The sequence below is a fragment of the Tenebrio molitor genome, chromosome 4 (assembly GCF_963966145.1).
Source record: "Tenebrio molitor chromosome 4, icTenMoli1.1, whole genome shotgun sequence".
Taxonomy (NCBI): Eukaryota; Metazoa; Arthropoda; class Insecta; order Coleoptera; family Tenebrionidae; genus Tenebrio; species Tenebrio molitor.
The window spans coordinates 7,799,285-7,814,696 of record NC_091049.1 but is presented as its reverse complement, the minus strand read 5'-3'; the positions used below and the strand labels follow the sequence as shown (position 1 = coordinate 7,814,696).

The 15,412-nt window shown below is 35.5% G+C and overlaps 1 protein-coding gene and 1 long non-coding RNA gene across 2 annotated transcripts in view; both read left to right on the top strand.

Moving 5' to 3' along the window:
* The first annotated feature begins 235 nt into the window (after positions 1 to 235).
* On the top strand, positions 236 to 2,165 carry LOC138129104 (fatty acyl-CoA reductase wat-like). The gene is made up of 7 exons (XM_069045353.1): positions 236 to 528; positions 576 to 815; positions 860 to 1,005; positions 1,058 to 1,164; positions 1,214 to 1,459; positions 1,507 to 1,687; positions 1,740 to 2,165. Exons 1-7 carry the CDS (start codon positions 331 to 333, stop codon positions 2,092 to 2,094), a joined length of 1,473 nt encoding a protein of 490 aa, XP_068901454.1. The 5' UTR covers positions 236 to 330; the 3' UTR covers positions 2,095 to 2,165.
* Positions 2,166 to 2,996: 831 nt separating this feature from the next.
* LOC138129323 (uncharacterized) overlaps positions 2,997 to 15,412 on the top strand; it is a 41,842-nt gene continuing 29,426 nt past the window's right edge. The window contains exons 1-4 of the long non-coding RNA XR_011159188.1: positions 2,997 to 3,044; positions 3,101 to 3,732; positions 3,790 to 3,903; positions 3,961 to 4,662. This is a non-coding gene — a long non-coding RNA (uncharacterized lncRNA). The remainder of the gene's footprint in view (positions 3,045 to 3,100; positions 3,733 to 3,789; positions 3,904 to 3,960; positions 4,663 to 15,412) is intronic.

Genomic DNA, 15,412 nt, shown 5'->3' with positions numbered 1-15,412 from the left:
TACAGGAAGCTATTTTTATGTCGAATCATCAAGTTCGAAAGTGTCAAGGGGTCAAATTGTCTGGTATGGAAATTGTATTGCTGCTCAGGGCCATTACTAAGAAGTCAAAGGAAGTCAAAAAAAAAGAGAACAAATTGACTGGCAACAAAGGAAATGTAAATTATTGTAGATTATCAGACTTTTATATGTTTAACCTTAGGTCAATCCTGTAGGTGTAAAAATGCGTTTTTGTTTCACACGGGTCAACCAACTCAAGTCAACTTCAATAACATAAATACTTTGTTATTGGATTAGAATGGCACTTGGTCGTTTTTCGGTGGTACGTCAACAATGTCCTCGGAGGCCCAAATTGGAGAGTTCTACAAGGAACAGACGATCTTCCTGACGGGAGGAACAGGATTTTTGGGAAAAATCCTGATAGAAAAACTGTTGAGACAATGTTGGGACCTCAACAAAATCTACGTTTTGGTACGACCCAAAAAGGACAAATCTTCCGAAGAACGTTTCGAGGAACTCTTCGAGTATCCCGTAAGTATCTTGTGGAGTTCTGTCTCCTGTTAAATTTCCCCTTCAAGTGTTTCGACCTGATCAAGCGTAAAAACTTGTCCGAGAAAGTGTTCTTGATCAGTGGCGACATTCAAAAACCGTTCTTGGGCCTCGGCGTCCAGGATGTGGAGCTTCTGAAGAAAGAAACGACTTGTGTCATCCACGCCGCAGCTAACGTCAAGTTCGATCAGACTCTCAAAGCAGCTTCTCACAATGTCAGAGCAACTAGGGATGTCTTGGAGTTGGCAAAACAGATGCAAAATTTGAAGGTAAGTTCGAAAACGCTTCAACTATTTTGTAGTACCAATTCAAGGTTTTTGTACACGTTTCGACCGCATTTTCCAATTGTGTCCACTCGCACATCGAGGAGCGCTTCTACGCTCCACCAATGAAATCTGAGAATTTGTTGGCTTTGGTGGACGATCTCGACGACAACACTCTCCAAGCGATTACACCCAAGTCGGTTCTAGCCATGCAAACTGTCACACTTCTTTCAATTCCAACTTTCTAGATTGCTAGGCGAGTACCCGAACACCTACATTTACACCAAATGCATCACCGAAGACTTGGTGAAGACCTGTCTCCAAGTACCAAAAGCGATAGTGCGTCCAGCTATCGGTAATTTTCAACCCCACCACTCCCAAAATTTGGTACCCATTTGTTCTAGTGACCAGTACTATCGAAGAACCGGTACCTGGGTGGGTTGACAATCTGTACGGGGTGATTGGAATAGCACTAACCGCAGCTTTGGGAATCTTGCGAAGTATGCATGCCAAAAAGAACAATCGAGCTCCGTTAGTACCAGTTGATTACGTTGCGAATTGCATCTTGGCAGCTGCGTGGAAGGCGCATCGATCCGGTACCACCACAATATACAACTACACCGGTCACAACAAAAACATGATTACTTGGGGTACTACTTTGTTTGAACTGTCGAAACGCATACACAATTGTTTTCAGGGAGATTCATGGAAATTGTTGAAACGCCGTGTTGGGAGTTCCCGACGGAAAAAATCGTGTGGTTCTTTTGTTTCAAATTGAGAGAGAATCAACTCTGGCACAAGATTTGTGTATTTTTCTTGCACACAATGGTGGCGTATTTTGCCGATTTCGTCCTCATCTGTGTGGGAAGGGCAACGATGTATTTTGTAACTGTTAGAAGTTGTCTTTCGTTTGACAATTCTTTTTTTCAGCGCTGTCAAGAATTATCGGCGACTGAACAAGATGATGGACTTGATCTCGTATTTCTCGATGCGCAGTTGGTCCTTCGAGCAGGATAATGTTTTGGAATTGTGGGACCAGATGGGAAATGAAGATAAGAAAATGTTCAAGTTTAGTATGGAAGATACAGATTGGGTCAAATACAGTCGAGGTAGTATCTTAGGTGCTAGAATGTACTTACTTAAAGAAACACTAGACACGATTCCTAAAGGAAAGAAGAAACTTAAAATCATGTTTGTTGTTCATTATGCAGTTGTTGCGTTGTTCTGGTACTTGCTCTACAAGTTCCTGATGTTTGTTGCGAGTTCCTTGTATGAAAATTTTTAGGAAAAGTGCATTAGCTACGTCAAAAATGTGAACGAGTAACAAATAAATGGAAATTTTTATTTTTGTCGTGATCTGACCTTCACTTCCGCTATGAATATGTTTATTTTTCAGTAAGGCCCTCCCGAATCCCCATGGCATGCTGCATTGCCCTTGCTACTCGTGCAAATTGGGCGCACTCGAATTCCCGTCTGACTTATTTCTTATCATAAAGTAATATAAGAATTCCCGTCAAGGGTAAAAGTGCGCTTCATCCCTTACTTACCTACCTCTTTAGCCGTCGTCAGGTACCATTGTTGTTTACCATTACGTGGATTAAAAAAAATGTTTCAAACATTATACAGTTACAAATACCGTGTGATCAACAATTATGCACTTAGATAAGGGGCGGCTGTGAGTTTGACAGTGTCAGATTTTTCGTATCTTTGCTAATAAACGCCAAACAACTGTCACTATTAACCAAATTTTAACGCAAAAATGGTTTTTCTTTCAGAACATAACAGATTCATCATTGAATCTTGCTTTCCTAATAGTGCTTTCAATATCGGAGATTTTTTTTCTGACGAGAATTCGGGTCTAGAATTTGAGGTACATTTTTAGTAATTTTTACCTTGAGAGGAATTCGTATGCAGAATTAAAGGGCCTACGTCCAAGCCCAGGTATAAAATATTAGGTAGAATCTGGTAATTTTTTATTCATTATACAGACTGTCTATAAAAGAATGTGGGATCGCAGAGGGCTCTGGAATTTAAATTTGCCAACCCCTTCAAATTCGTCAACTACTAACCGCCAAATTGTCAAATATATTCACAGGCTGTCAACACGAAATCAACTTAACCTCATTTACGCTTCGAATCCCTGTTTTATTGTTTCTTGCGGTCTGCTTATTGTTTAAAAAAACTTTTTTCAAAGCTAGATAACTTCCGGTGGTGTTACAAAGGTATTGTCTTTAGGTATCTGTTTTTATATTGAAAATCAGAATAATTTTATAACCTCACAAATAGTTTAGAAGTAATTGCTAAAATAGTCTTCACACTTGAACAAAATAAGTTTCTTATGATGTCTTATTACTGCAACTGTGTTAAAAGAGATGAGGAATGAACATACAGCGTTCAAGCTTGCAAAGAAGAATTGTTAGCTAAGTACCTGCACCAAAATGTTTTAGAAAAGTGCCTCACAGCTCACATACATACATCGAATTTTTAATCGTTTTGTTACTACCGGTAGTGTTGAAAAGGGGAAATAGTCAGGTCGTCCCAAGGTGATGGAAAATGTAGTTGAAAATATACGAGATCATTTAGAAGCACATCCGAGAACTTACCTACTATAGTCTATTTTTTCCTGGTAGGCGCGTGCGTGCGCATTTACAAAATCCTGCAACGAAATGCGACTTTCCTATTGGCTCCTTTATTTTTCTACTTACACCAGAGAAATGTGCAATATTGCAGTGTTCTGTACTGTCAATCAGGGAATCAGGTCCAAGCTGCCATTTTTGTTTCATCGTGTCTTAATTTTCATTTGTGTGTGTTTTTTGTTTGTTTTGTGTTGTGTCCATTTATTTATTAAAAAAACAGTTCTTAGAGGTTAAGAAGTTCTTATATGTCAACAAGATGTCTCAATTTCGATCACCAAATCAACGGCGTAAGTTGGATTTATGCTAACAGCAAGTAACAGTTTTTTATTAATGCATATTTATAGCAAATTTCTCACAACCCGAGAAAGAAATGATCGTTAAAGTATTTCGTGGGATCTCCAAGGTTTTTGCCGAGTTAACCAAGACGGCTCAAATGGAAAAAACTGCAAATTATACTGGTATTGTTTTCTGATTTTTTTTTTGTTGTATCACAGCTTAATTACTTTGTGTTGAAGGTTGTGGATTTAGAACCATTCAACGATACTTGGCGGAAGAAATGAAGTGTGGGCAATTACAGGCACCGAAGAAACCTGATAGGAAATGTATGATTCAATTGGATGAACATCAAAAATATTTCATTCGAAAAACAGTGCACTCATTTTTCTCTGCAAACAGAATTCCTACAATCGATGCTGTGTAAATTAAGCCTTTTCCTTTTCTCTTGCAAGATACATGGTTATTATAAATGATTGTAGTCGAAGCAGGCCATGTCCATGTTATGAAATTTTTGCCGCTTTCATGTGAACTGTCAATTTTTGTCGATGTCACTGTAATTATTTTTAGGTGAAAAGTGCGGTGATGATTATTTTATTTTATTTTATGTGAAATTAACGATTGAATCCAAAAGTATGGAGTTGTTTTGTACCCAATTTAACTCCTGTATGTATTAAATAAAAATAAAAAATGTACATTTAATATTTGTTATCAATTTTTCCACGAGTTTATTCATAAACTTTTTTGTTTACATTTTACAAATTATACAAAAATTAAATCATGAACATGAGTTTTAATGTGCAACCACAAATACTGACCCCTTAGATAATATGCAACCAAAAATACTAACAATTCCTGCATCCTGCTAAAAATCTTAGCTATGTGATTCTACCTTTCGGAGATGCGCACGCACGCGCCTACCAGGAAAAAATAGACTTTAGACTGTCTCATCAAATTGCAGTACTTACATGCCAGAAAGTTGTTAGAGGAGAACATGCATTTACATCCATACAACTATACAATAGCTCAGTACAGGCTGGTACAGGAGGGGCAGATGGGCAATGCCCCCCCAAAACAAATTGTAAAATAAGGATGACAATAAATATAAAAATCGTTATATAGTCTATTCAAATATTTAAATTGTAATAAGTTCGAATCGCCTTTGTAATGTGACAATGGGTGCATTTTGTATTTTGCGCGCCGCTCAGCGTCATTTGGATCTTGCGTTACAAAAGCGCCTCGCGGCGTAGGCAAGCACTAGGGGAGTCACCGTGTTCGACCACGATCCCAAATTTGTGTTAATCTGATGGTCGAGTTCGGCCACCGACCGCTACCAAAGGGATTAAGATTTTCCAGGTACTGACGGGGGGCCAAAGAGATCAAATTCACTCTATTAGCTTGGAGGTTGAAAAAATAAGTAGTGGGACGTTGACATATTTAAATGTAGAAGCAATGACTGATTTTATTTAGTTTTGTATTAGATATGCCAATCATTTCATTCGAAATTTAATGAATGCTTTTATAACACTCATCCAAATATATTTCAATTCCTATCTGTGTTAAAAGATTTCCAGTGTGAGGTTTATATTAAAATACACACTGCTAACCGTTTTGTAAAAAAAGTACGTAAAGACATAGCTGAGAAGCAAAAATTAGTAAACACTAAAATTGCTGCTTGTTATGTACATAATGTTATTACTAAATTCGATTTTATAGAATGTGTATCTTGTAAATTTCAACCAGATTAACTTTTCTGGTGAAATTGTTGTATCTTGTCCAGAACCAACAGGTAAAATCCGATCCCCTGGGTAATTAGATAAGTCAGGTAGCGTGGTCCAACCCGTATATGCACTTAATCCCATACCCTTCAGAATACTTAGAAAACACAGGTAACGTGGTCCAACTCACATACGCCCAGCACTAGCTTGCCCCGCTTCGTTTATTTTCCCCTACGACGTACGACGCTTCTACAAGTTCTCCGAGAACATCATGTTAAAAAATTCCTATGACGCCGATGCCCATCTTTGTGGGCAAGGGCGATTTTGCCCACAGCGAATAAGAACACATAATTTACCGGACTTCATCGAACGTTGAATTGTTTTTAGCTCGATTGCATCCGAAGTTATGAATTTCAAATTTTAACGAGATCAACGAGATTTCAACTGATATGCAAGTTCGCATATGTCGTCTAATTCTTAATCAAACGTGTGTTTAGCGCTTTTATTTTCTGCTTTCATTCTGCATTAATAGTAACATTAGGTTTCAGTCGTGCTCTACGCAGTCGTGCTATTTACGAATATTATCATGAATTCCGTTCAATCAATTAAAAATTTAAAAACCGCCGTTGGACATGGATTTGAAGAGCGGAAAGAAATTAAACAGTTGGGTCCACCTCGTCCAAACCTGAAAATTTGTAAACAAAATTTGATCAAGGGTAAAATTGTGGTAAGAAATTTTAACAGAAGTATGTACAATAATGCTAGTTGGTTATGTGCTTGCGATGTACGAGTAAGTAACTCATTTTATTGTTTCGTGTGTTTGGTAATGGGATCCGCTGATTGCGATCCTGCCTGGGTTCAGACCGGTGTTACAGATTTAAAACATTTGGGCCAAAAAGTTAAAAAGCATGCAATAAGCCAAAAACATTTATTTTATTCAGTCGAGTTTGGAATTTTGGGCAACACGGACCTCCGTAACCAGCTGAGGGGGAGTGAAACAAAATCGATATATTTTAAGAAAACTTATTGACGCGATAAAATTTTGCGGGGCATTTGAGTTAGCATTACGTGGACATGATGAAGGGGTTGAGAGCAATAACCCAGGCATTTTTCGAGGATTGATAAATTTAATTGCCGAAATTGACGATATTTTAAAATTACACGTAGATCAATCTAAAAACACCGTGTTCACTGGCACTGACATGGATATAGACAGCAATAAAAAAGTATTGGGTACAATCCGAATTGATCCAAGTGTGCCCTCCCTTTCAATTTGGTCACGAGCCGCCACTGCAATAGCTGCTCCTTAATGATCCTGAAAGCTGCATAAATTATTGTAATTGGTTTCAGAATAACCTGTTCACCTGACTTTTCTGTGTTCAGCTATGTGAAAAATGAAGTGTATAAATGAGAAATTAATAATTTAAACGAGTTAATAGAAGAGATTACCATCTGTTGTCGTAACATCAAGAGAGTGAGAAGATATTCAGAGCAAAATGGAGGACACTTCGAACCATTCCTTTATTTTTATTATAATTATTTATGTCCGATCGGGCGAATTTTGCCTACTTATGGACTAGTTTTTAGGGCGTAATTCAGTATATTATAGCCCCGGGCTGTAAACGTTTTTATGGCCCTTGTTTAAGCCGTTACTACAGTAATAACAATAACTGGCTTATTCCACCTTAATGATTTTTGTGTCGTTATTTTAAAATTGAATCTACCTAAATTATTATAAAATTCAAAACTTCGACCGGACATAAAATTTTGTAGATATGTACCACGGGCATAATTGGCGTTTGTGGCCCTTACCGTGTTATGGCCCTCGACTGTCGTCTCGGGCCCCAATGTCACGCCGCGGGCCACAAACGCCTTCATTACGCCCTTAATACATAAATAACTATTATATTGTTACTTTTTTAACTGAATCACTGATGTTATTCACCTTCTTAAGTGTTTAATAAATACATAATTTGTTGAGAGTGTTGAGATTTATCAATAATGCATTTCATTAATTTATTTTTATTTAATTTTTTTGCAAGCATTAATTTTGTCAAGCTACGCAATAGGCAACCAGTAAAACCAGTTTGTTCTGGGGTTGCACATCGTAGATCAGGCTAATATTATTCGATTTCTGGTGAAAGAGTCGGCACACAATCAAAGCCTACTTGGATGCCACAATTATTTATAGACACTCTGTACTTCTTATCACATTATCTTTATTTTCTTATTTTATTTATCTGAAGCGAGGAAGAAGCCTGAGGACCTCCCCACTAGTGTGGGGGCGGCGGCGTAGCGGTATTAGCGCTCGTCGCAAGAATCGCTCATCCTTCCCTTACTTTTCTTTTGTTTTCATTTTCCTTTTACTCAAATTTACCTTTTTTTTGCGGATCGCGGACTTGGAGAAGGACCCTTCAGGCGTTAGTATTAATTGTTAGATCCTTTCGGATCCTGTCAGGGTTATTATACTTTCCCCATTTTTTTTGAGTGAATAAACATTTTGTTTATGATACCATTTTGTATCATTCTCCTGAGCTCCCGGCAGTCCGCCTTCTTTACCAAATAGGTCGCTGCGCTCTCGAGGTAACAACTGTATGACCGACGCGAAGCCAAAGAACAAAATAGAAATCGTTATTAAATTTGTAGCGTACCTGGGAACGGGGAAAAAATAATAACGTAACATCCGCTGAACATGATAGGGGTGCAACCCTTGCTATTTAAAAGTGCGACATGCTATCACAAACTGAGAAACCTGAAATCCACGAGCTAACTGCCCGGTACAACAAAAAAACATTGAAACTCCATGGGGTAAGAGTTGATTGCAAAGATGTGATGTCAATGTGACAATAGTTAATCTGACAAAGCGAAAGTTTGATACTGTAACAGTCCGAATAGGTTCGATACACAACACAAAGATAACAGTTTTCATGGGAAAAGAAACATTGCAAAATTTACTCGTTCGACAATTTGGGGAGTCCAGTTAAAATCAGGGCATAATTGAATTAATGAATTTGATGTTAGCTGGTTTCAAATTGAGAGAACCACAAAATTAATGTTCATTAGGTTAATTGACTTTTTTTAGCATTCTCAAATTTGTGGCATATTTGTAATTAAAGGGCGAGAATTAGAAACAGAGCGCTTTATCGTAGAAAATAACTAGAATCGTTTGCACTTTTAGTTAGAAAAACAACAAGGCAAAGTAGAAAGGGAGTCGGTAGGACCGGATAACGGTCAAGCCAGGTAGTCGTAGAAATCAGAGTTGTGAGTGAGAGAGAGAGAGAATGAAAATTACGAATTAATTATTAATTTGAACAGTTTTGGGGAATCAAACCAATGTAGAACAATTTTTAGAAGTAGCAGATCAACGGAATTTAGTTGCATGACATGACACTTACGTAACAGCGTTGCAAGCCCAATTTAGGTTTCAAAATAAGCTTAATTTGTTTCATTTTAATTCTGTTTGTTTCATTTAATTCTGTTTGTTTTATTTTAATTCTGTCTAATTCTTGGTGCTGATTTTTGTTATTGTATAGAGTCAGTAATTTAGTGTTCTTTTTCAGAGTTCTAATTCAACAACAAATTATGTACATTCGGTTTGGTCCTAACAAAAGTCTAAATTTAAACATTTAAAATAATGGCACAGACAATTAAACTATAGTAAGACACTTCAATCCCATATAATAATCGCATATAATAATGTTGGAATAGCTTCGACGGTGCTGCTCCGCACGCATTTGCCCAAAACAGTCCGTCGTATTTATTCGTAAAATTTTGATTATTACCGTTGTATTTAAAACAGTCAAAAAATATTTGTCAAATGTGACGCCTTTCTGAAAAAAATAAAAATGTATTAAAGATATAAGACTTTCTATGAATAAAAAGGTAGGAATTAGTGCAATTTATTAAATGAAAGTAATTACAATAGCTAACGTTTTCAGTATTGAGAAATTGTCAATAAGAAAACAATAAAGAAAGGAAAAAATAACATTTACTACTTTTTGGGCAATTTGTGAATCTGCTAGGTAATTTAGTAAGGTAAAAACTTAAGTGGTGAAACTGACTTCTTATTAAAGTTATACATTCAGTTTCAATTCAAGACAAAAAGAAACCAAACAATAGTGTGCGCCCCCGGTACCTATTCTTTTAAGGAGCATGACAAGTTAAAATTGAAACTAAAATACACAGTGGGCCGAAAAAAACGGTACAAATTTTGTTCGCTCATATGTTCCTGAGTTATTAAATTTTTTAAATGATTAATATTCCAGTGAAAACCCCAATATTTATAGCAAAGATGAAGGCCTCTTGCTGTGCAGAGGCCTTGTGCGTCATAACATGAAGGGTAGATCCGGCACCTTCCGGTGAGTCCGGGGACGACCTGGACTGGCAGGACTCGACGAGATCCTGATTCGCAAAAGCGTTCGGTCTAGAACCTTCCTTGATCCGCTTGGCGATTTGGGCGGTGGTACTTAGACGAATCGTCTCCAACGGCGCTCGTGAACTCCACTACGTCGTCTCGTCGGCCCTGCTAATTCACCTGATCACTGTCCCCTTGACTCTCCCTAGGCACTCACAACACCACGAATAACCGTGAAGCCGTGAACTTCTCTCTTTGTCTCTGGTTCCCCCAATTTATAACTTTCGCCCCCTCTATGCGCAGATTTTTCGGCGGAAGTCCGTGTACGTTTTCGTCGCGATGGGTTCTAGAACATTCTAGAAAAATCGCGAAGATTTACAAGCGCGCGGCGATTTAAATCGTAACAGTACTCTGCATATATATTGAAGAATTGGAAATCTTCTTTTAACTTGTCCGAAGCAACGTTCGATTATAACTCGTTCTCTTTTAAATAATCTGTTAAATGTTTGTTGTTCATCATTCGCTGGATTGCGAAAAGGGGTCATCAACCAGGGCCGCGTTGCACAATCATTTTATTAGTAATAATATTAGTCTTGTAACTTGTAACTAGTAAAATTATGTTGCACCATCTCATCTCTAGTAATTTCAAGTACAAGTTGTAAAATGAAAAATATGAGTGTATTTTACACTGATTTTACTAGTAGCTGTTGCACAATAGCAGACACATATCAATTAATATATTAGTCTTGTAGTTTTTAATGTCAAATTTTCACAAGCAAAACGTCGCTAATAAATATTGATATCCGAATTTACAAGTTGAAATAATTTTCTTCAAAATGATAGATTACTTATTCTATGAATCAGACAGTGAAGACGAAGCATTTCCAAATCGAATAAGGTAGCATAGGGGTAAAAATTTTCACCCTTGAATTAATTTTTCATTTGAATTAAGAATAGAGTTTTTGGAGCAATTTAGAATGCCGCAGAAAAAATGAAATTGTTAGAACAAATAGGTTACAGGATTCAACATAATAGTAATAGTTGAAGAAGTGGGGCTATTAGCTATTACTGCTAAACAATAATAATGTACCTACATATAGCTCTTCACTGGTTTGGAATGGTTGCCAATATCACACCATTTCTGATAGGCATGGGGTGAAAAAATAACAGTACCCATGTCGTGTTATAAAAAAATGTAGTGAATAGAACTTTATTTAATGTGTTGTGTCATGGGCAGAAAATATTCAAGAGGAAATTAGAAAGTTTTATTGAATTGCTAATTTTCTTCACGATGTGGGGTTGTAGATGATATTACATATTTTATTTATACATAATAGTTTTATTTTAAAATATTAAAAATTTCTTCCAAATCGGGTGATTGGGGGATCGGGGGATTGGGAATTGTCCCGAGAACTGATGCAGCATTTTATTTTTTTTTTTTTTTTGGTTAAAATGCACAATAACAACTTGCGTTGGTCATCGCGTTTACCCCCATTTATAATTTTGCTTTGTGATTTATGGAAATAACAAATTAAATTACAAAAATTTAACGTGACAGGCGCAACATTAGATTGTGACAAGTAAAAATAAATCAAAGCTGACTACACTAGTAATTTCATTTTTTTTTCTAATAAAATTTAGCAGAATTTACAACTGTAACTAAAATAATTGTGCAACACAATCTATTGGTACTAATAACTAATAACTTGTAACTTGTATTTTGTAACTTGTAAATTCTTAAATATTGTGCAACGGGCCCCAGGGCTCTAAACCATATCCACTATCTCCCAACAAAACAGCATTATTATATCTTCTACTGAATTGTTCACGGATTTCTGAATTTCTCCAGATTCTTGAATCGTGTACAGAACCAGGCCACGAAGCATCAATGCTTGTAAATATTTCTTCATTGCAAGTTGCCTGTACATTTAAACTAGCAAACATCTTTCTGTTGACATATTCATCATCATGTATAGAAGGTTTTAAAATACGTACAGCCGCCCGCAAAAGAATCGAGCCGACCCTCTGCAAGGAAATAATCACCAATCCATATTTCGACAAAGGGACCTGACGACTGTCGTAAACTCATAAATCTAATCTCCAACATTTTCAGGCATTTCGATATACGAGGACAGTACCATTAGTTTTTGTCCATTATTTAAACGGTGTTGACTGACAAATGAAAAACTGTAGAGTTTTTATTGTGCATTTCAACGTTAAATGACGAATATAATTCGGTTGCATTTTTTTTAAATTGTTATACAATGACGTTTATTGGTTAAAAAATCGTATGATTACGAATAACAAATAAACAAAAATGAATACGCTAAAAAGATTTTCACTTATAATCTCCCAAGTGAGTAGACTTATTATCGAAAAAAAATTCCAGTTATTAATCTACTCACAAGGGTTGAATCGATAAGAAAATCGCACGACACAAAGAAAAATTTAACAAAAACCATACAATTTTCCTTATATCAAAATCACAAATTTTCTATAGTCGTCTTTGGAATGTGTTCTGTCAACCGCATAAACAATAAATTGTAAAATGTGTCATTCAGGTTTTGGAGATTACAGTGTTTAAAAATTATGGGGTGTTCATTTAAATTTCCGATCAAAGTTGGCGTAAAGAATTGATTGTGAACGCACCATTGGTATAAAAACACAAACAACGGTAAGATTTAAACAACTGATTTGTGATTCGTAATCCGTAGTGCGTTCACAATCGACTCTTCTACGACAAATTTGACCGGAAATTTAAATGAAGATAGATGAAATTCAAACAAAAAATACAAAACGAAGCAAGGCCAATGTGTGGTGCCAGTTTCAACAGTTCTTAAAAGAGCGCAATGTCAAGTTGGATAGTTCCTTGATTCCACTTTGCTGTTGAAGGGGTGGTCTGGAAACATGAAACGCAAAAATGGGGCAATTATGAAGAGGCTGTTATAAAACTAATGTGGAAATCCACAGCGAAACTGTTAAAAGAAAAATTATCAAAAAATTACCGCTTATTAATTTTGCTTGGGTATGTAACATGTAAAATATCAGAACATTTTTGAGTTGCTAGGCAGTTATTAAAAGTTCTAATTCATTCATTGGCTGATTTTGAGTGCCGTGCGATTTTCTATTGCAATATTAAAATAAAGAAACTCCAGCTAGATTGCAAACTATGACATTAAACTTGAGTTTTTTTTTTTTAAGTAATAGAGAAATTTGCTATAAATAAACCTATGTACAAAAAAGTAAAAATTAAATTAGATTACCACCAAAATAAATAGTAATACATAGTAGATATTAACAGCAAACTAAACATTCTTCCTGGTGAAATCTAAAGCTTGTTTGACACGATGCTAAATTTCGTAGTAAATTTGTTAGAAAATGAGAGAGACCCTCGACAGGACCAATGAACGATCAGGATCACAGTCTGTCTTTGTCAAATCCTGATCGTTCATTGGTCCTCTCTCATTTACTAGTAAATTTTCTCAAAAATTTAGTATCGTGTCAAACAAGCTTAATACAACTATCCATTTTACCCAAGACTGTAAAATCTTGCCTGGCTGAACCGGGGATTTCCGTTAGCGACAAATAATGGTTGTCTTGTTAAAATTACCTGTATTCTGTATTCTAAAAATCTGGATTTTCAAAAATTTAATTTTTTGTTCGACACTGTCAGAATTTGAGAAATTTCTCCTGTGCGAGCGGATTTTGATAAAGGTCACAACTTGTCAAAACAAAATGTCAAGCTAATTTTAAAGATTTTAAGCGATTTTGAGCCTTTAAGGGGCTCGTCGAACAAAAAAACGTTGTATTAAACTACTATTTTACATTATACCGGGTGCCCCAAAATTCACGGAACAGCTTAGCAGTACGTTGTTAAGTAGTCATTAAAATACATATCAGGTAGAAATGTAAAAAAAAAATCAATCTTCTTTTTCCAAGAAGAAATGGACCTATTCGTTACAGTAAATGTGGCAATATTTTTTAATATGTAGTATGTAGTTTATTTAACGAGTTCGTGTGTAAATTGGCCTTTTTTTGGTATGAGTGGGCCCACAATTGAAAAGTTGTGACATTTATCAAAATCCGTTCACACAGGAGAAAATAATTCTCAAACAAAAAAAAAATTCTGTATCCCAATAGTCTGCAAATATTTCATTTATGTTGTATCCATGGCTATGAGAGAGAAAAATCAAAGCCATGTTTCCATACGTTATTTGAGGTAAAACGAACAAAAAATTACTACTTGAAAATGCTGGAAATAATAAAGAAAATAATTGTAAACCTGATTACAGTCGTTCAGAATTATTGCCACTTGCTAGTAAAAGACAAATAGTCGAAATCTTTTTTAATATTTAAAATAAACGATGGGATGTAACATACAGAATAGAAACCGAGAGGACTAATTGATTTCTATTTATTTTATTCGAACAACTTAACAACCACACCTTTCAGCTGAAGAACAAGAAAACAAACAATATCAAAAACAAAACAGCAATAAAACAAACAAAAAAGAATCATCACACAATTAAATCCATGTGATTTCAATTGAATAAATGATTTGTTATCTAACTGCATTTATATTTATTTCATTCATACATAACCAAATTTAGCAATAGCGAAGCATTGCCCGGTGCTAGCAATTTATAAAAAAATACCTAGAGACCAGGCCCGCGCTAAAGGGCAAATCGACGATTTTCGGTAAGGAAAATTTTTCTGCCTGGGAATTCCATTATAAAACAACTTGTCACAGGTAGTTCGGGGAAGGGTTTAGTTACCTACATATTTACAAATTGTTTCTTGTAGTAATTTTAGCTCAGTTCAGTGTGGTTTGCTTTGTTGAATAAAATTATGTTTTAAAATCCGCTTTTGGTGCTTTTATTTTCGCTAATAAGAACACAAGTAGTGTAAGATACCAATAAGTTTCATTAAAAATTAAATGGCACAATTGTTCACTATTTCTGTTGCGTTTCTTTAATATTGATCTTAATCAATTTTCGATCGTTACACATGAATTATCATTACATGGGATAAAATACTTGTAGTTAAAAAATAAATAAGACTTAGATAAAAGCAGACATTCACTATTTTGTAATCGGTATACCAAAATTTACAACTCTGTCATAAAACCCTCGATGGTATGAAAGCAAGACTCTCCGTTTACGGCACCTAACAGCTAGAACTTGTTCAAACAGTAAAAGAAACATAAGCCCTGATTAATTTATTATACCTGACGATTATTTCACGATTATTGAGATTCTTATTTACGTCTGAAAATTTTATTGAAAATATGTTTGGCCATTTTAACCTCCCCGCCCCAATGTTGTTTTAGTTTTGTTTAATAAAGATACTTTACCTCTGCAAATTTACCCAGAATTTTCTTAAATATTGTAACGATCTATTTTATTACGTTCATTATTACAATAATTTTGATTTTAGTTACATATTTATTTTTTCTATTAAGCACACCGGTTATTTCGATTGTGTATCATTTTATTGAAGATTCAACTCATCATATTAAAATCAAAAATTTCGTTAACGTCTATCCATCACTGTAACTCTTTCTCTAAAATAAATTGCTGATTATTTTTGAAAGCAAACTCTTTATAGTAACTAATAAATACG

Bases quoted from the DNA above. Each gene is read 5' to 3' on its own strand.
- LOC138129104 (XM_069045353.1), top strand. From the start codon at position 331: ATGTCCTCGGAGGCCCAAATTGGAGAGTTCTACAAGGAACAGACGATC. The intron at 529-575 runs GTAAGTATCTTG...TTCCCCTTCAAG, and splicing joins AGGAACTCTTCGAGTATCCC to TGTTTCGACCTGATCAAGCG. The intron at 816-859 runs GTAAGTTCGAAA...TACCAATTCAAG, and splicing joins AACAGATGCAAAATTTGAAG to GTTTTTGTACACGTTTCGAC.